Below are 21,541 nucleotides of genomic sequence, written 5' to 3' on the forward strand. Positions count from 1 at the left end.
TCACTCAGCACACCCTGGATTCAAACTCGCAACTCCAGGGATGATAGTCAGCGTCTTTACTCACTGAGCTACCCAGGGCCCTTATAACATTATACTTTGTATTAAACCATTTTCCAATGACATTGATTTCCCCTATATCTTTCCATAACAGAGTGGCCATTTTATGCTTGACCAGAAATGACAAAAATTAAAAAATAAAGGAAAAACACAAATACAACAAAAGTTACACACTTTAAATAATGGCTGATGCGGTGACCTCATGTCATAAATCAGACCTTCAATTAAAAGGTGCACTCAGTAATTGTTTCCTCATTAAAAAAAGGTTTGTTCCTAAATAAATCATTTGTCATTTTGAAACATAAAATGATAACCTCTCACATTAGATGAAGACTCCAGTCATATTAGTAACATTGAGTAACACTTCTGCTTCAAACCTACAGTGTAGGCTACGCATAGCTACGGCTGTTACAGCGTAACCTACTGTACGCTGTAGCCTGACGTGCACCTCTTCAAAAATGTTGCGTCAATGCAGATCACCACAGCTGTGATTGGTCCACTTTTGACCATCTGTTTGACAGTGTGTGTTCAGTAAATAATCATATTTAATAAGTTATGGAAACAGAACACTTCAACTCTTACCAGCTGCTTTTTTATTTGCTGTTAAATTAGGTTATATTGCCTATATGCATTTTAAAGTCTTTAAAACAACACCCATTTTGTGTTATTCAGACAAGTGGTTATTAATTAGCTAATTTGAGAATTTCTTTTTCAGCATGGAATCTCAAAAGTATAACAAAATATATATTCCTAATTTATTTTCTCTCTGCTATAAAAGGCAACATTTTAGGCCATTTATTAAATATGTGAATATGTAAATAGTAAATTCCAACAACTATATTTGGCACCTTTAATGTGCAATTTTAAAGAACACAGTAGACTCGTAACATAATAAGTTAAGGAGGGTCCTGGTTAGCTCAGCGGGTTTTGACGCTGACTATCACACCTGGAGTCGTGAGTTCGAATGCAGAGTGACTCCAGCCAGGTCTCCTAAGCAACCAAATTGGCCCGGTTGCTAGGGAGGGTAGAGTCACATGGGGTAACCTTCTCATGGTCGTGATTAGTGGTTCTCACTTTCAACGGGGTGCGTGGCAAGTTGTGCTCTGCAGAAGCAGAGGCAACTGAGACTTATCCTCCGCAACCCGGATTAAGGTGAGTAACCACACCACCACGAGGACCTACTAAGTAGTGGGAATTGGACATTCCAAATTGGAAGAAAAAAGGAATTAAATAAATAAATAAACATAAGTTAAGGGACACAAATTTTTATTTGGCTTAAGTTAAGTAAACTTAAATATTTAAGTACCGTTAACAAGCTACAAGTAGACCAACTCAATATCTGCGATTAAAGTATAATTGTTTTTATTTAATTATGAATTCTAATACAAGATAATTCTTAACTATATTCATTCTTATTAACAATTATTATATTTCCCAAGAAGTTCCCTTGGGTGTTTCTCAATGCAAAGAACGCATTCTTGTTCTTGAGTTCTTGTGAAAAAAAGTCTTGCCTTACTACCTTGAAAGTGTGAACTCAGAAGTCATAAGGATGTGAAACGCATCTATGCGAGTTTTGAGATGTGCTGTGATATTTAGATTCAACAACCTCTTAACTATTTTCTTTTTTCGGACGTATCTGATTGTCAAACAGGTCCACAAGAATGTAAGAATGCAAAAAGAACAGCCATTGAGAAACATCCCTTGTCTTGACCAAACATACATCATTTATTCAAGCGCAAGGGTTTATGGGTATCCTCCAAAGCTGCAACTTTAGTATACTTGATTTTAGACTAGTTTTCTGTTAGTTGTACTTGAAGCCAAAGTTTAAGGAACATTATAAGGGTTATTGTACACAATTTGGCGCTTCAAATAATGTTTAATTGGGACCACTTGATTTTATTTTTTTAATTAAATGAAAACTTTCAAAATGAGTAAGAATAGTAAAAAATGAATGAAAGAATGAATAATCTTTTTATTTTATTTTAAGTTAAGATAACAATTAGTATTTGCACTGACCATATAATGAGCTGAGGCTGGGCATGATTTGGCAAAGCCTTTTATTTAACAAAATTGCAAATCTGTGGTTGGGTGTATTGTTTTTTGCAGGAAGTAAGAAGAGTTATGAAGTGGGCAGCAATTTTGCTAGCAAATTTGAGTAGGCCTATGCCTACTTATTTTCTATCATTATATTAATATATCTCATCATTGTATCGGCCATCAGCTTCCCTGCTCTTTATATATCTGTATCAGCCATCAAGCTATTCAGGGTGTAGTCCAAAATCTCAGAAGAGAATTTGCATTTTTGAGCCATGATTTCGCTCGAAATGTTCCTATGGGTTTTTAAAATGGCAGTTTTGGATTTATGAGTAAAATAAGGTCTGTACTGTAGTATACATTTACATTACTTGAAGATATTTGAATGTTTTGGTTCTACAATATAAATTGCACACAATAATGCCCCAAACATGAATATTGAAGCTGCCATGTTTTGTAAAAAAGTATTTTAAAACAAGTTGCTAGATAAGGACTTGGCAAGGTGCAGAGTCAAGAGACACTGCACCATCATGACTTACAAATGTAAATGTGTAAAGGCTGCCAGTCTACCTCACTCATGTGGTGCTCTACCAGCCTGTGGCACCACTGCAGCTATCACAAACTAGGGCAAGCTATTTATATCACAGAGAGGAGAATGAGAGAGAGAGAGACTCAGAAAGATTTAGAGAGAGAATTCAGGTGCAGAAGTGTACAGGCACTAGGAAGAGCAGAAGGTTATGCCGCAGATATGGATTTCAGGAGTTAATAAGATAAAAGAAGCAGTAATTCACATAGATAAAGGGATAGTTCACCCAAAAATTGGAAGTTTCAAATTTTTACTAGGGGTGTAACAGTTCAAATTTCTCACGGTTCGGTTTGTCTCATGGTTTTGGTACTGTTTGATATTTGTTATCTTCGGGATAAATGGAAAATATTCTATTTGGTAACAGACACAGATTTGCCCTCACTACAAATCAACATGGTTTTATCACAGTAAACATATTTAAACATTGCATTTGTAGTAAAATCATAGTAACCACAAAATTAACATGGTTACTGTCATGGTTACAATACTATAGTAAAATCAAGGTTACTATATGAAAACTACAGTATTATTGTTATAAAACAATAGTTAATTGAATCAAAATCATGAATGCGAAGAAATCAAGTGTGAAAGCAGTCATCGTTACTTCAGTCATGGTTACTACAATATTACTACATAAAACCATGGTTACTATATGGCTACTACAGTATTACTACTGTACATAAAACCATGGTTAATTCTATCGAAACCATGATTTCTGCTTAGAAAACCATGGTAACAACAATCCTTGTTATTACAGTCATGTTACTACAATATTACTGTAGTAAAACCATGGTTACTATATGGTTACTACAATATAATTACATAAAACCATGGTTAATTTTCATTAGGGTCCTAAAAAACCCTCTAATTACTAACTCAACATTTTAAATTAATACCTGCATAAAGCGACTCGATCAAATGATTTAACATACTAACAGTTACTTTCTACAGAAACTTGACCCACTCGAAACACGGGCGGAGTGTTTCCATCTACAGAGCATACAGGTGCATTAGCGGAGGTTACAACTGTGCATGTCTATCAAGCGCTTTATTTTCTTTGCCAAACTGTATGATTCAGATGAGTAATTAAACTAGAGATGAACCGGGGTGCAAATGCTTACCAAATCGTGGTTCTTTTTTTAAAAAAAAGTTTTTAAATGTTTTTTTACTGAGAACTATTACACCCCTAATTTTTACACGCTCATGTTACCATATGGGTTTGAAACAAGGTGTAAAGTATGACAGCATTTTCATTTCTGGGTAAACTATCCAATATGACACACAGGGTGAGATAAAAAAAGAAGAAGAAAAGCAGTTTAAAAGAGTATTTCATCGAACAAAAGCAGTTCTCTCAGCCCCAGCGTCGAGCACCCCGCAGGCGGCGCACGCCCCCTGTCTCACGAACCCCCTCTAGGACCCGGAAGGCTCCCAAGCGTTCCTGAGACAGCCGACCCAGAGCCGAAGACGTTAGCTCCGGAGGTGGTAAGACCGCTCCGTCCCCCGGTGGAGGGCCGGGAGGAGAATCCTTTGTTTTTTCATTTGCCACACCCCTGACGGGGCTGTGGTACCCACATTCTCAATAAAAGAGCTATTTCCTTTGCCTCTGGGTCACCTGGCCCGCAAATGCCGTTCTCACGGCAATCTGCTTTCAGATTACGACAGTCCGGTACACCGGACGTGGCGATCCCACCTTCCGCCTGCCCACGACTGTCCCCGGCCGGCCGGTTCAGACGAGTCCAGAGGACGCCAGCATCAGACCTCCTCCTCAGTCACGAACCCGCCCCTGCCGGGTGCGCGGAGCAAGGTAAGTGCTTTGAGTCTATTCTCAGCACCTCAGCCTCAGGCCGCAACGAAGCCGCCCGACGCTGCACTACCTGTTCCGCCCCGCTGCGAGGCCCCGCCGGGTACGTCCAAAATATTCGTCCCTTTGGTGCCCCTAGCGCAGAGCTGGGAAGCGTGGCTTTCGCTTCCCAACGCATCACGCTGGCTGCACCGGACCATTCGACTCGGTTACGCAATTCAGTTTGCCCGGCTCCCGCCCCCCTTCCGGGGCATCCGCTTTTCTGCAGTACAAGGCGAGCATGCCAGTTCCCTGCGCACGGAAATCGCGACCCTCTTAGCCAAGGGCGCGGTGGAGCCCGTCCCTCCAACCAAAATGAGGAAGGGTTTCTACAGCCCTTACTTCATTGTACCCAAGAAAGGCGGCGGCTTACAACCAATCCTGGACCTGCGAGTTTTCAATCGGGCCTTGTTAAAACTCCCGTTCAAAATGCTCACGCAGAGAAATATTCTGGCTGGTGTTCAGCATCTAGATTGGTTCGCAGCGGTAGACCTGAAGGACGCATACTTCCATGTCTCAATTCTGCCACGACACCGACCCTTCTTACGGTTCGCGTTCGACGGCCAGGCATTTCAGTACAAAGTCCTCCCCTTCGGCCTGTCTCTGTCCCCTCGCGTCTTCACGAAGGTCGCAGAGGCGGCCCTTGCCCCGCTACGAGTAGCCGGCATCCGCATTCTCAACTACCTCGACGACTGGCTCATCCTAGCACACTCTCGAGAGTACTATACACACACAGAGACCAGGTGCTCCGGCACCTCAGCCGCTTGGGGCTTCAGGTCAACTGGGAAAAGAGCAAGCTCACTCCGGTTCAGAGCATCTCTTTTCTCGGGTTGGAGTTAGACTCAGTCTCAATGACAGCATGTCTCACGAGCGAGCGTGCTCAGTCGGTGCTGGACTGCCTCGCTTCCTTCAAGCCAGGCACAGTGGTCCCTCTAAAACTTTTCCAGAGGCTCCTGGGGCATATGGCGTCCTTCGCGGTGGTCGCGCCGCTGGGGTTGATGAATATGAGACAACTCCAGCACTGGCTCCAGACTCGAGTCCCGAGACAAGCATGGCACCACGGCACGCATCGGGTAAGGATCACCCCCGCCTGCCTCAAAACACTCCGACCCTGGACAGACCTCTGCTTTTTACGGGCAGGAGTGCCCCTACAGCAGGTGTCCCGACGCGTTCTGGTCACAACCGACGCCTTCCGGTCCGGGTGGGGTGCCGTGTGCAGCGGGCACGCAGCAGCGGGTCGTTGGAAAGGGGCCCCGCTGCGTTGGCACATCAACTGCCTGGAGTTGCTGACCGTCCTTCTTGCTCTCAGGAAGTTCCTCCCGTTAGTTCGGGACAAACACGTCCTCGTGAGATCGGACAGCACCACAGTGGTGGCGTACATAAATCGCCAAGGCGGCGTACGCTCCCGCCACATGTCACAACTCGCCCGCCGTCTCCTGCTATGGAGCCAGCAGCGACTCAAGTCGCTGTGTGCCACTCACATCCCCGGCAAGCTCAACGTCATAGCGGACGCGCTATCACGACAACGCCTGCCCGGCGGGGAGTGGAGGCTTCACCCCCAGTCGGTCCAGCTGGTTTGGGAACGGTTTGGCAAGGCCCAGGTAGACCTGTTTGCCTCCCAGGAAACCTCCCACTGCCCGCTCTGGTACGCCCTAACAGAGGCTCCCCTCGGGACAGACGCGCTGGCACACAGCTGGCCCTCGTTTGGTTACGTATTGGTGTCTTTCCTCCGCCATGTCGCTGAACCGAGCCACTGTTGTGGCCGGACCATTTCCGGCTCCTCAGAAAAATCCTGACTAAACTTCCGTATTTGCCCCGCTTAAATACCCGTATGCGGGGGCGGGGTATGCAAATACTGACTGCCAACCTCATTGGCCTTTTCAATAGGTCAGAGATGAATATCGGCGCTCAAGAGAGACCCCTAATGTCGCTTCCCCAACACAACGTGTCGTTCCCTCCCTCGGGGAACGGAGGTTACATACGTAACCAAACGTTCTTTACCTCATATTACGCAAAAAAAAAATAATTTTCCCAGCTTGTATAGCTAATGTGCATGTGCGTTCTTGAGTTGATTGACAGGTGATGTATGTATCTAAAAGATGTTTGGCTCTTTTAACTGTAAAGGTGGGACTTCCTTTTTACATCCGTCAACAGCTGGGCACTCAGAGCTCCTTGGTTGAGGGTTCCAATTTCTCCCATTCATTTTATTAGAAGTGGCCCATCTCTGCAAAATAATCTCTGAGACAATTTAGCAGAAACGGGCCACTTCTATTAAAATTAATGGGAGAAATTGGAACACCAAACGGTCAACAGATGCAGAAAAGGAAGACCCGCCATACAGGTAAAAGAGATAATCACCTTTTAAATACAGACATCGCCTGTCAATCAATTCGAGAACGCAAATGCGCATTAGCTATACAAGCCGTGAAAATTAGTTTTTTAAGTGCAAACTTAGGTAAAGATGCATAATTTATGATACCAGTGTTGTCAGATTTTACTGCCAATCTGAAATATGTTCTTTGATTGTAGTCTTGAAAAACAGTTTTGGAAATTATGGTCTTTCCCCATTTAAGTAGATAGGAGCTACACTTGCATGTCGGTTTTTCCATAGAAAAATAGCTGCCCAGCCTGCAGGAGAGCGATCCAAAGATGGCCGCCAAGTGGACAGAGTTGCTAAAAAGACTTTGGCTGTACTCATTAACCGGCCATGAATGCATATTTTAATGTAGCAATATTAATGCCCTCATGCAATAATGAATCAAATTTCCTTTTTTAATTATATTTATAAATAGTTAATTGTACTATGAAAACATACTGTAGCTTTGAGGTTTCAAAACATCCTCCCCAGTCCAAAAAAGACCAATCATATAAACGAAGGCTGTTTTTACTCTTGGTTCCATTGCTTGATCAAAATCAGAAATCACTACCCTAACCTGAACCCTGCTGGTTTCTTTTCACATTGTACTTTTGGGTCCAAACCATCACCAACAAAGGTAGCACTGTGAGTACTAGTACCAACTGTTTACCAATGTAACTTGGTACCGACTTGGTAATGAGAAGATGCAGTTTCACTGTGTTGTTGAAGTATTTGTCCTCATTTAAAATTTTTCGACAAATGCAACCTCTCAGAAGGTGATATATACTGAGATAAACGAATATATGAGAAATGCCTCATAGCGTAATAAGCGTTACTACCGTGAACTTGGATGGATTGTGTTCATACCAGCAGTGAACTACCAGTTCACATGATTTGTACCCAGGCCCAGACCACTTTTTCAATGCAAGTGCAGCAAAGTGCTGCTGCTCATTTTCACACGTGAAGACGCTGCTTCCAGGAAAGACTTAAAATTAAACTGGCCATTTCTTCCTGTTTTACCTATAAGTGTCAGAGAGAGGGAGGAAAAAGTATGAAAAACTAAATAGTTAACTAAATGGTCTGACAGCAAAAAACATTGGTGTCTGTTAATGGAACGGTCACTTGCCATATTGGGACAGTGCTGCATTGACACAAGTTACTCTAAAAAAGTAATTCATTATTAACTACTAACTACATCTTCTACAGCATAATTAGATTACTGTACTAATTACTCTGTCTGAAAATGTATTGCATTACTTATTACTAATTACTTTCTAAAACACTTATCAACCTCAACCAGATGAAAAATACAAGGATAGACATGAAATTGTTATTTTAATTCTTTCAAATAAAACATATAAAATCTAATAAATTATTAATGAACTGGCCATAGAATTTAAAGGGGACCTATTATGCAAAATTCAATTTTACATGGTGTTTGTACATAAATGTGAGTCGGCAGTGTGTGTGCACAACCACTTTACAATGTTCAAAGTCCACCCACTCCTCTTTCTTATATTTCTATTAATCAAAAACAGTGTCTAAATGAATGGTTTATTTCTGCTCTAACGTGACATCACTTTAGAGCAGGCCTCGCCCACGACTGGTGATGGACTCCACCCTATTATCATAGATCCTCCCCTGAGTGATCTACATACAGTCTGCCATTTGTTTCCTCGCTGGAGCAGATACAGTGAGAAGAATAATGTCTCAGCTTCATAAGCGTCATTAGTGTACTTTTGTTAGCTGTAAAAGTGAACATAAGAGTCTTCATGTATTCCCGACATCAGAGCCACTGAAGACGCAGTGGACAAGTTTTGCTTTTGAAGGAAATGTTCCCCAAAACATACAAATATTTGTGTATGTTTGTGCAAATCATTTTACACCGGACTTCTGTATGAATGAGTGTCAAAATAAACCAGGATTTTCCAAAATATTTTTCTCAAGCATGGATCAGTACAGCTATCGCACTTTATATTTTGTGAATGTTTGCAAATCGCCTTTCCGAATGTACTTGTTAGCTGTTTCCACGGCTCATACAGCTAAAGTTATCATTGTCTCTGATTGGAGACCGGAGCTATGTCGGGGGCAGGGGCACAGCAGCTCATTTGCATTTAAAGAGACGCACACGAAATCAGCGTGTGTTTGATTCCACCGAAAAAGAGGGATTTACAACATGGTATAATAAATGATCTGTGGGGTATTTTGAGCTGAGACTTATATTACATCTTGTAAAAAGGGGTATAATAGGACTCCTTTAAAGGGGCTGCATTAAATTAGAAAACATACATTTTAACATTAGATGTTAAATTTCGATTTCAAATTCACTATTGTTTTATATAGAATTGTTCTATATAGTATTTAACACAATTACTAGAAGTACTACTTTATTAGAAGTAACTAATTAAATTACTGAAAAATTAAGAGTAGAGTGTTCCCTTACTTTACTTTTTCAATGAAAAATTAATTGAATTACAGTGATTGATTACTTAGTAATGCATTACACCCAACACTGATTGTCACTACATCTAATATCTGTTGATCTTGTAAATGAGTTTTTATGCTTTGCAAATGCATAAAATTTACAGCTAGAAATAATGTTGTTACCAATTCCATTGAATTCTTACTAAGTTGACATTATCTAGCTAGCTAAAATAGATTTTTTTTTTATTGTGAGAAAGACTTGTGATAGTCTTGGAAGAATCAAACAAATCAGTCAATGGCGTGTTTGCATTAACAGTTGTAAGGGAGATAAATTATATTTGTATAATAAAAAATAAAATAGAAGTTAATGTTAAATGAAAAATATAAGTGTAATTTTCTGACACACCTAAGAAATGTGAGAATTCATTCATTTTTTGGTGGGGCCAGTGAAAATGTTGGCAGGGCAATACAATTCTGAACTACTGTCCTGACTGGGCCTGCAGAAAAAAATCTTTACTGTTGAGCCCTGCAACATTACAAGTGGACTTCACAGAAACATACAATGTACGATTTGATAAAAAGAACAAGAAGAGAACAAGATAACAATAAGTTAGGCTAAATGGTTTCTTTCTTGAACAGATTAAGTTCACAAAAACAGGATGTCTGTTTGTGTTCGGAGTACAACAATTATGCTTTTACATTTAAGCTTGTCAGAGAAGTACAATTTGTTTTCAAAAGGCAGCAGGTACACTCTATTTTCAACTAATTCAACAAAACAGTTTGTTTGTTTGTTTGTTTCTCTCTCTCTCTCTTTTGAAAGTATAGTAAAGGCACCTCTCTATCACTTTTCAGGTAACAGGTTACAGCTTCAACAAGCAGCAAAAACACCCCATGAGCGCTGAGGCAATGTAATGCGTATGTCAGATGTAGTCCTCTAGGTCTTAAAGTGCTGGCTTATGAATCTAGGTTAAAATGCACCGCTCACAAGGCCTCCATTAGCATTGAACATGCCAGATTTGTAAAACTGGAGTTTGTTGAGAAAAATAAAGAGGCCCAGCAAGCACTCAAGGCCCGAGGAGCTTGAGTGAATGTGTGTGTGTGTGTATGAACAAGAAAGCATTTCTATCTCTCAATGCCCCAAGCTCACATAGACCCTTCAGGATGAGGCCACATTTAGAGGGCAGTGAAAACACTATATATTCTATGAGCAGCGTATCTGCCTATGAGCTGAAGTATCTACTATGCTAGTGGGAAAAGAAAGAAAAAGGTTGAGCTTGTGTGTGTGTTTGTGTTTTGAGAAAACTTTTTTTTAGTGTTCAGTTCATCCTCTTAACAACCATGTGTAAAGACAAATGTGTGAACACACATTTAAAAAAATTGTCGAATAACAAAATGTTATCAAATTAAACTGTGTAATGTTTAACTAAATAAGACTTGAAATATCCAAAGATCATGATGTCCTGATGACAAAAAATAAATAAATCACTTCCATACCAGATGTACAAGTGACACATTTAAGATGTGCCGTCTTCTTGTTCCCTGATGCACACACACTCACCCGTTGTCTGTCCTCCTCGAACACCGCCTCATGCACGCTGCAGGCAAACAGAGCTGTAGGCAGATCACTCAAGTCCATCATCTCCTCTGAGTCTTCATCATTCTCTCCAAACATCATCTCCTCTTCATCATCCTCTTCAGGATCACTGCTGTGACCCTCTGAGCTCCACAATTTCCCACCCTCACGCATCATTCCACTGCCCCACCAGAAGAGAGCGTCACCACAAATGAAACACCAGACAAATATTAAGTCAGTTAATAATGGAACAGTTCACCCTAAAAATTCTCTTATCATTTACTCACTCATTCCATCCCAGATGTGTATGACTTTCTTTCTTCAGCATATCACATATTAAGATTTTTAGAAGAATATTTCAGCTCTGTTGGTCCTCACAATGCAAGTAAAGGGTGAACAGAATTTTGAAGAACCAAAAGCACATAAAAGCAGCATAACATTAATCCATCCAACTCCAGTGGTTTAATCCATGTCTTTTGAAGCGATCCAATCGTTTTTGGGCAAGAACAGACCAAAATATACTTAAATTTGTCACTATAAAACCACAATTAAACAACTCGTGTTGTATGTGTTATTTTTAGACTGCCTTTAGGTGCTTTTTGAGCTTCTGCAGAAGAGAGAAAGTCATACTCATCTGGGATAGACTGAGGGTGAGTAAATGATTATTCATTTAATGAGAAAACAGAATGGTTGCGTTATGATATGGATAAAACTTTTGCAAAAGAATTTGCAATTATTATATTATTAACGTTTCATTGTTAATGAAAATCCCTGGTTAGTATAATACATGCTTCTGACCTTTTACATCTATGAGTTTACAGTTTTTTTGGCACTATCATCACACTGCACTCGTCTATTATTCATTCACTGTTATTCTGCAACACTGGCTGCTGAGGGTTAAATGGATCAAAGAAAAAAACAACCCAACTATCTGAACCACCTAAAGTTTTCAGCTAAGGTTAAATAGATAACAACTGTCGTGGGGTCCAAAACGCAGGAAATGCAGCTTCTAATAGTGTTACCACTGTTAATTGGCTTTGTTCAGGTAAAGAACTGTGCTTGAGCACATTCTGCATTAACCTGAATCCTGCTCTCCTTGAGATACTCCGATATCTCGCTGTGTGCAACAGCGCCATCTACTGGCCACGTCACAAGTATTTCCTCTCTATTATGTCGTAATCTCATTATAAACAGAGAATGTTTGTTCACTGACATGGACTGAAGGACGGAAAAATCCATGATGCTGATATTAATGACATTAATGATAAAATCTACTATTATATAAAACAATGGTCGATATTTTTCTGTAAAAGCTTGCTCCTCCAGATTTCATTACAGCTGATCAGCACGCTTATACTACTGAAATGTCAAGATTACAACATAAATGTCGTAAAGAGCTAAACGTCCGTGATAGTTATATTAATTTCTCCACTTTCATTTAACGTGACGTTTTAAAACAAAACCTAAAAGCGTTTGCGAGAAATAAAACGCCGTCTGTATATAAGTTGTAGAGACCACTCACCTGTTATCTTTGCTATTGATTCCAAATCGATGCCGGAGAAAGCGTCCACCCACTTCAGAAATATTGCTAAATCTCCATTAGAAATGTGTCTTTAAATATAAACAGTACATTCATCGGATGCTATCAAAACGACAAGTGACAATGAGAAATGACCACTCACGCAGGGGTTTATCTCATTATCAGCCAATAGGATTCGAGTGCACGGAAGATTGACAGTCGGGATTGGTGACGTATAGGATTCGAGTGCACGGAAGATTGACAGTCGGGATTGGTGACGTATAGGATTCGAGTGCACGGAAGATTGACAGTCGGGATTGGTGACGTATAGGATTCGAGTGCACGGAAGATTGACAGTCGGGATTGGTGACGTACAGAAATCAACCCAAAACAGGCGCCCTCTCTAGTGTACCACATCAATCAGGGTTTTAGATTATCTTTGACAGATAATGTACATTCCTAACACATCTCCATCAGGTATCAGGTAGTAATGCACTACTAAAGGCCAACTTTTATATATTTGTTTTTGCGCTGACCTTTAATTAAACTAAGCAAGCAAATTAATTTAATTTTAGTATTTACATTTGCTTCTTTTATAGAGAAATGGTCATGTACTGTACATGCACAATAATTATCAGTGAAATAACAATACTTATAAGAACTCCAATGTAAGCCAGTTCTTGTGATTGGTATTACATAAATTTTGCAACGAAAAATGTCCCTGATTAAACATCTGTTGTTTTAACAATTTTCCAATTACTCAGCAGATAGCAAAGATACAACTAAGGTTTGAGCCTTTAATACACTCTCATTTAAAACAGCAGTGAAACTGATCCTTCAAAACGCAATAGACCAGTAATAAGTCACAATCTAAGAACAATCAGTTGTAATAAAGTGCAGTATTGTGCTGCCACATTTGTACAATTTCCAGAACAGAAGATGGTCAACTGGTTACAGAATCCTGGTCTACGTTTCACTTTTTTAGATTGGATAAAGATATGATGTCACTATGGAATGGCTGATGTAGGATAAACAATATCATCCTTTCTTTAATTTAAGAACAATAACAAAAATCCATTGTAATTGTGCTGAAGCATTTAGTGTGTATCAATGTGGCTTAGACAGTGAAGCTTCCCTTTATCTTATAACCAAAGCCAAGTCTTCGTCAGCTGTGTAATAAAACACTGCATTATGTTATATTTAAAGATGAAGAAGAAAAAAAGCCAGAGGCATAGCAAAACATCACCAAAATATTGTACAGCTTTAGACTAAGACAATGAAAGTTATCAGTAAATGTTGTACTTCTGTACCTTTCAACAACCATCACCAGTGTTTTGCTATCTGAGGTATTCTCCATGGTTATACAGATTCCTACAGAAAGTCCCATTTTATGCACTTTAAACAGGCACAGAATAGTAGGCACAGCAGGGCAGCTATTCAGGTCAACATTGGAAAATGAAAGTACAATGTGTGCGAGTTAGTGCATTTAATTCCCCTGTACCAAACACATATTTCCATATAAATGACAGGGAATTGTGAAGTCTATATTAGTCTTTGGCCTTTGGGTGATATAGTTTGACTGGTTGCAGTATGTTTGGTACAAAGCAGTAGCAGAATTTAAAACATCTTTTGAGGTATATATGGGTTCTTAGATTAACTATAGAAGCTTTTTTACTATGATGCAGGTGAGGAATTATCATAATATATGTAAATAAAATAATGTCTGAGAACATATTAAAGGCATGATTATAGTTAAAAGACTTTATACAAAGATTTTATGCCACAATCACTTTGCAGATAAAGGTCAAATCAAACCCCACCAATGAAAGTCCTAATTTCTAACACAAAACTGTTAGACTGCTTTCCTGTCTCAGGATCAGACTAGAACAATACAGACGCTCCAGAATGGTCCAATGTTTTAGATTCAGATTTTGCTGTCGACAAGCAAATTCCTGATGCTCAATCACAGCAAAGCATTTCTTATATTAAATCGGTCTTATTTGCACTTAAAACACATTTCCACTCAGTCTTTCTTCAGCTCTGATGATTGGTTCTGGTTGACAGGACCGGAAGACACGGACAGCTCTTGGTCCACTGGAAGAATTACAGGACCCACACTGTCATTGTTCACAAGTGTCCCATAGGAAAAGGAGCCTTTGTTGTGAATGGTTGGAATACCTGTGTTGACAGTAAAGACATGAACGGACATGAAACGTAATGTAACATGGGTGCCATAACAGTACGCCACTCTTTAACAAGCGCGAGCGCTTTGAGTGAGAAGGGAACAAAGTCCCTCTGGAAGGGAATACATGAGGTACATTTTAGGAGAGATATAATGATGTAAAGAGAAAAGAAAATAGATTTTACAAGTGTTCTTTTAGTCTAATACTTAAATTTAATTATATATTAATATAATATAATATATATATATATATATATATATATATATATATATATATATTATATACTTTGCACCCATCTACTGAGGTACTTCTACTTGGGAATTAACATTCCTTGCGTTTGAACATCATATTTACGGCAAATTGGCATCATTTTTACATTTTAGACATTTCTGATGAAGCAAAGAATTGTGGGTTGTTAGTAGGGCTGCAACTAACGATTATTTTTATAATCGACTAATCTAACGATTATTAGAACGATTATTCGACTATCCGGGCAATTATTGCAAAGCTGAATCATTAGCTCTTAACTGATTATTCAGCTTGTGCCTGACTTAAAATGTTCTATTAAATGTACTAACTAACAATTAAAATCATCTTTTAAAAAATACCTGTGAATGGCATTCACTCAATTAAAACACATATAAGCGGCTCTGACCGCACAGACAAATGCCAGTTTCGGAGTTTGTGCTTATTTATTCAGCCCCCTTCCTTTTTAATTGAACTTTAATAAAGGATGCATTAAATACAGTTTATAACGGCGCAGTGTTTTCTTTTTAGATGCTCTGACAGGCAAGATTTGCTCAAGCGGAACATCAGGTACAGCTCCGCTTCATTTGACGATGACACTGCTTCTTTATTTACTTATTTAGCATTTTTGTATTATAATATTCTGCAATCTACATCTCCTTAATTAGTTTGGAAAGTTTGGAGTGCGTCTGGACTGTGAGCTGCTCTTTCTTCCTCTTTTCAATCAAGAGTGAGCTGAAGAGCTGCTCTCCCGCGTCATCATTAGCATTTCAAAAGAACTCATGTTGTGATAAATGAACTCAGACTACTATTCGAGAACGAACACCTTTGTCATAAATGTTTTTATTGTAGACGTTGCCGATAATGTCGACTAACAGTTTCAGCCCTAGTTGTGAGTGCCCACGAAGGATACACCCTCATGCATCCTCAGAATTCCTGAGAAAGAATTCTGCATTCGAAGTGTTCTACACTCTTTTCTGAAACGAGACAGCCTCGATGACGCATGCGGCCGAATAATGCGACCTCCGGAGTTTGTGATTGTTGTTTGATCTATTCCTAAAAGAAAACAAAAAAACTCAAGTTTATACACACCTTTTGCCATGTCCACGCTGACATATGGCTCAAAGGCTTTGACCTTCCTCTTGTTTTTGGTGATCAGGAACACCCCAAGAAAGCACACAGCACATCTGATGTAAATAACAAAAAAAGACATTGCTATTTATGACGAATCCCAAAATCGTAATGGCTCACCACTAGCCTATATTAGTCACTGTTACAGCAGAGAAAACATCTGTGGAATGTCATGGCCAAACAGTTTTATTTCTGACACTAAATTGTTACATAGTGAGCATTTCAAATGATATATGAGGAACTAAATAATGTAAACTTGCATTATAGTTATACAAGTGGTACTTAAAATGTATCATAAGACCTACCCCAAGAGAAACATGCAAATGTGTAGAATGTCTTCATGATTAAACTCCTGGTAAAATATGGCTCCTGTTTTAATAAAACAGGATGAGATACTATTTGATATACTGCTGAGATACTATTTGACAAACGTTCCAGTGAAATGATTATTGGGTTGAGACAGAGGTACAGAGAGAAATGTACGAGTCCTACCTGCCACAATAGCGAACGTTGTTGAGAAAATGTAATTCACACAGGCGATGTGAGAGGAATCATACAAGTGAGATGCCTGTGCTAAAAACCTACAAAAAAAAAAACAATAAAAAAGTCAGACAACATATACATCTCCAAGTTACAAATGTCATCTGAACATAAGACAAAAATCAGCAGCCATTGTGGAAGAACTTACGATGCTTGGAAGATGACAGCAGCCACCATGCAGATGAACATGACATAGAATATGGGGTATGAGAGCTGTAGAGGACCCAAGACACTTAGCACAATCATCCCTGAAACTGCCTTCACTGTGATTACCGTCACTGAACCTACAGAGCAAAGGTCAAGGGTAACTGTAATAAATAATAATAAATATTATTGGTTGAAATCAACCTTACCTAAATTTCACATTATGCCACATTTCAGTCTGATGTTGACTAGTAATATTATTTTGATTATTTGACCCAGCAAATTCTAGGTAAACTCCTGGTTATATTTTGAAGATGCTAAAATATAACACAGTTTTTATTTATTTTGGATATTGTGTAGTCACAACATAATTCCCATATTTCCATTTATGCTATTCCATAGTTTTGATGACTTTACTATTATTCTAAAATGTGAAGAATAAATAAAAGAGTAAGTGTTTCAAAACTTTTGAATAGTAGCGTGTGTGTTTGTGTGTGTATATACATATATACATTCATACACACTTAATTTGGCTCTAAATTATTTAAGTTATCACTGTAGAGAATATCCAAATATCTGAAAGCTGAATCTTTGGCCACCTGATTTTAGAACTACTGCGATACAGATGATAATCCAAAATGTTTACAGGTTGCCACATTTCTACCAGTTTATCAACTATTCTGGTATATTGCCCACCCCTAGTGAATGGTCAGGAGACGAGGCTGTATGTCGTCGGCCTCCGCTGCCATTCATACCGTTTCATACTGTAATTAAACTTGCCTGGGCTACCATGCATGAAAAAAATAATTTTTAAATATATATTTTCTACATTATATGCATCTGAGTAATAAAGATTGATAGGTAAATTGATTAAACAACTGTCTATTAAAACGGTTCATTTGTTTTTTGTTGTTACGCTTATTTTGAATACATTTTTGAGGAGGCTTAGCCTCCCTTGCCTCCTCAAACAGGCTGCCACTTCTATAAACAACTGCTGTTGTTGTCGCAATAAGCCTACCAAGTAGTGCCACCAGCAGCAGAATCAAGACGAGGTAGTTTGCATTCCGATGTTTGTAGAAATACAGCACCAGACAGAAGGTGATGATCCCCAGAAGCTGAAAAAAAAGATTTACATTTTTTTTTTTTTACTGCTGGACATCTAGCCGTAAAGAAGTCTGGCAGTATGTTTTTCCTAGTTCTTTGTAATGTTGAATTCCCAATGTATAGTACACACTAAGTCCTCGTGATGGCGCAGTGATTTGCTTCAGTCCGGGTGGCAGAGGACGGATCCCAGCTGCCTCCAAGTCTGAGACCGTCTACTCACACATCTTATCACGTGGCTCACTGGGCGCACCACCACAGAGGCACAGCGCGTGTGGAGGCTTCACGCCACCAACCGCTGCAACAACGCCCAACTCACCACGCGCCCCACCGAGAGCGAATCACCTTACAGCATTCACAAGGTGGTTACCCAGTGTGACTCTACCCTCCCTAGCAACCAGGCCAATTTGGTTGACTACGAGACCCAGCTGGTGTCACTCAGCCCCCCCTGGGATTCGAAACAGTGAACTCCAGGGGTGGTAGACAGCGTCTTTTATCACTGAGCTACCCAGGTCCCCAAACTTGTTTACGGTGAAAAATTTGTACTGTGAAATAAAAAATTATCTAAAATGTTGGTTTAATACTTGACATTTTATTTACATACAGTAATACTTCCAGTATAATGATAAAGCATATTTTATCTACTACATGAGGGAGGGGTATTACCAAGTATAAGAGGAAGGGCCAGCCGATAACATGTTTTACTATGTTTTCCGCATTCAGTTTCTCGTGAGATTTTGGCCCAAATGTCACAAACAGGTAAGTACCACCCGCTGTCAAGGCGCAGCCCAGGAAAGTCAAAATGTAGCATTCTACAAACACATGAGACACGCTGATGTAAATGCTAGAACTGTTTGAAAGTTTACATTGATTAACAACTTGAATATCATTCTGCATTTAAATTATTCATTAGCACAATCAATTACATACATAGTTACTTGTTGCTTAGCAACAAATTGCCTCAATCTTTTTAATAAATAGCTTTAGGAAATGCAGCTGTTGCATCAAAGGCAGCGTTAATGTCGCGAGTCGTGCAACAGTAAGCAATTTGCAATTGGCATAATTTCTTGGCATGGTGATTCATTTGACTGATATTCAGAATGAGAAAGACAAGCAGAACTCACTCAAAAATTCCTGTGCCTTACACCTTTCCCGTAAAAACAGGAAACCTAAGATGGAGCTTGCTGCGAAGACCAAAAAACAAACAACCATCTGGGTCATACAGCATAAGAAATAACATATCCATGCAAATACAACATGCCAGTTAAGAAGCAAAACATGAACATTTCAAGCATGTATGCATATATGAACATCATATAAAATAGGGAAAACAGTAGAAATCAGTACACATAATGGTATGTTGTACTGACTCATTACATGTTCATGGATTTTTTTTAACATCATCAAGATTTTACATTTAAATGTATATGAATGTATAAGTAAACGTTTATATATTATGCTCTGAAATCACCCTTTTGACTGTATTCGTTCATTTTATATGGACCTAAGCTGATAATTTTTTGTTGTTGTTGATATATTTAGGTATAAATATTTCATATTGGCTCTCAATTTATATGCATGCATAATAATAATTACAAATCAATTGCAAAAATCGTTTAAAATAGTTGAATAGTAAAAAACTGTTTAAAACAATCAAAACATTGCAGGACAGGTCAAGTATCCAAAAGCATTTTATGCCATTTACATAACATATGAATCTAAAATACAGGTACACCCAGCATAACAGGTCAAGGATACTTACAAATTACAGACAAGGCATTAAGAGGAGCGATGAGAGAGAGTGGAGCAAACGCATAGGACACAAACAGAGCGCCCTCTCCCAGAACCATCAGCATCAGGCCAGACCACCAGGTCTTGGTGTGGTAGTACTGCTTCTGGTCTTTATTCCCTGCTAATGCCACATGACTTTGTTTCTGCAAAACAAAACATAAGTGTCATGATGCATGTTCCTCTTTTACACATTCTTAAAATTAAACCAGGTCCCTTAGATATCACAACAAAAGACATCTATGTCATAAAACCAGGTTAATCCCATGTGTTGATTGGAAGGAAATAAAAACAGTTCACTTCCATCTGACAGGGTGTAACCAGAACACACCCTGAACTAGAATATAATTATAAATGCAGGTAGCACACACTTACTTGAATGCTCACAGAGATACTGACCAACAGGTTTCCGAAGATAGCCAACAATGTGCCAATGAGGTTTTCCTATGAGTAATTCATAAGGACAAAGATAAGCAATGCATTATTCATAAACCACTGAATTCAACAGATTAACTAACATCTTCAAGGGAATAACAGTCCATATTTTAAATGATCCTACTCTGAGCCATTAATACATATGAGAATTTACTTTTAACAATTATTTGAACACAAAATAAGACTTCTGTCGTCCGGATATTATTATTTAGAACGAAAAGCTCAAGACAAACTATTCCAAATAAAGGGAATAAATAAAACTTTCACCCTGACCTTACTCTGAAACAGTCGGTTTAATATCAGACAATCAAGATCATCTTTTTGTAAACAAGTTCGGTATTTTCATTATCAACATTACGTCATGGACTCACGGTGTAGGAGTCGTCCGTCACAACGGCCTCACGTGCCATTCTCACACCGTACATCTTTACAGCAGATCACAGTCTCCGCACATGCGAATCACCGGGCCCGACTCACAAATCGGTCCAGTCGGTACATGGACGAAATTCAACTCTGCTTTTCTCTGTTTTGGCTGCGGCTTGCGTGGTTCGACATTTTCGAAATCCCGTTCCTTCCGGTTCCACCTGTCAAGTGTGTTGACGTTGTACGCAGCAGGATCAGCGTGACGTTCAATGGTCGTGTCAAAAAGAGAACTCTCAGTCTGGGAAAGTCTCGCGAGACTGACATTTGTCTCTAAAGTAGACGAGAGTTGACGGCTGCAGTCAGGGAGGAGGAAAATAAGTGCAGTCAAGTCGGACAGTTCTCTCATCTCGTAGAGATCAAATGCAGATATCGCGTGATTCATGTTCACGTGCTTGTTGTTAATAAAAGCGATGCAATTTAAATTCTGTTTCTTTTAAATGAAAATAAATACGACGAACAAGACACTCAATGTACCTGTTATTTAATTCCCCCATAAGACGTGTTTCTATCCATTTTTTGTTTAATAAAGACACATCCTTTAGATATTTTCTATGATACCCATCACATATCCCAGAGACCGCGCAGTCATACAGGTGAAACTCGAAAAATTAGAATATCGTGCAAAAGTTCATTAATTTCAGTAATTCAACTTAAAAGGTGAAACTAATATATTATATAGACTCATTACAAGCAAAGTAAGCTATTTCAAGCCTTTATTTGATATAATTTTGATGATTATGGCTTACAGCTTATGAAAACCCCAAATTCAGAATCTCAGAAAATTAGAATATTGTGAAAAGGTTCAGTATTGTAGGCTCAAAGTGTCACACTCTAATCAGCTAAACACCTGCAAAGGGTTCCTGAGCCTTTAAATGGTCTCTCAGTCTGGTTCAGTTGAATTCACAATCATGGGGAAGACTGCTGACCTGACAGTTGTGCAGAAAACCATCATTGACACCCTCCACAAGGAGGGAAAGCCTCAAAAGGTAATTGCAAAAGAAGTTGGATGTTCTCAAAGTGCTGTATCAAAGCACATTAATAGAAAGTTAAGTGGAAGGGAAAAGTGTGGAAGAAAAAGGTGCACAAGCAGCAGGGATGACTGTAGCCTGGAGAGGATTGTCAGGAAAAGGCCATTCAAATGTGTGGGGAGCTTCACAAGGA

The 21,541-nt window shown here is 39.2% G+C and overlaps 2 protein-coding genes across 3 annotated transcripts in view; both read right to left on the reverse strand.

Moving 5' to 3' along the window:
• Nucleotides 1-12,514, reverse strand: part of rcan3 (regulator of calcineurin 3) — a 44,163-nt gene extending 31,649 nt beyond the window's left edge. The window contains exons 1-2 of the mRNA XM_052154033.1: nucleotides 12,393-12,514; nucleotides 10,856-11,051 (exon numbers count right to left, since the gene is read on the reverse strand). Coding sequence (XP_052009993.1) covers nucleotides 10,856-11,047 — 192 coding nt within the window. The 5' untranslated portion in view covers nucleotides 11,048-11,051; nucleotides 12,393-12,514. The remainder of the gene's footprint in view (nucleotides 1-10,855; nucleotides 11,052-12,392) is intronic.
• A 1,034-nt stretch (nucleotides 12,515-13,548) lies between these two features.
• LOC127662730 (NIPA-like protein 3) lies at nucleotides 13,549-20,556 on the reverse strand. 2 transcript variants are annotated; one of them, XM_052154029.1, is made up of 11 exons: nucleotides 20,329-20,556; nucleotides 19,922-19,966; nucleotides 19,497-19,668; nucleotides 18,859-18,918; nucleotides 18,401-18,546; nucleotides 17,652-17,748; nucleotides 16,638-16,773; nucleotides 16,442-16,530; nucleotides 16,255-16,318; nucleotides 15,911-16,005; nucleotides 13,549-14,567 (listed from the first exon to the last, which is right to left on the reverse strand). In XM_052154029.1, the coding sequence occupies exons 1-11, from the start codon at nucleotides 20,380-20,382 to the stop codon at nucleotides 14,413-14,415; spliced, it is 1,113 nt and encodes a 370-aa protein (XP_052009989.1). In that variant the 5' UTR covers nucleotides 20,383-20,556; the 3' UTR covers nucleotides 13,549-14,412. The 2 variants fall into 2 exon arrangements, with proteins under 2 accessions (XP_052009989.1, XP_052009988.1); XM_052154028.1 differs by having other exon boundaries at nucleotides 19,898-19,966.
• Nucleotides 20,557-21,541: the final 985 nt, after the last annotated feature.

This window comes from Xyrauchen texanus, chromosome 22 (assembly GCF_025860055.1).
Source record: "Xyrauchen texanus isolate HMW12.3.18 chromosome 22, RBS_HiC_50CHRs, whole genome shotgun sequence".
Classification (NCBI taxonomy): domain Eukaryota; kingdom Metazoa; phylum Chordata; class Actinopteri; order Cypriniformes; family Catostomidae; genus Xyrauchen; species Xyrauchen texanus.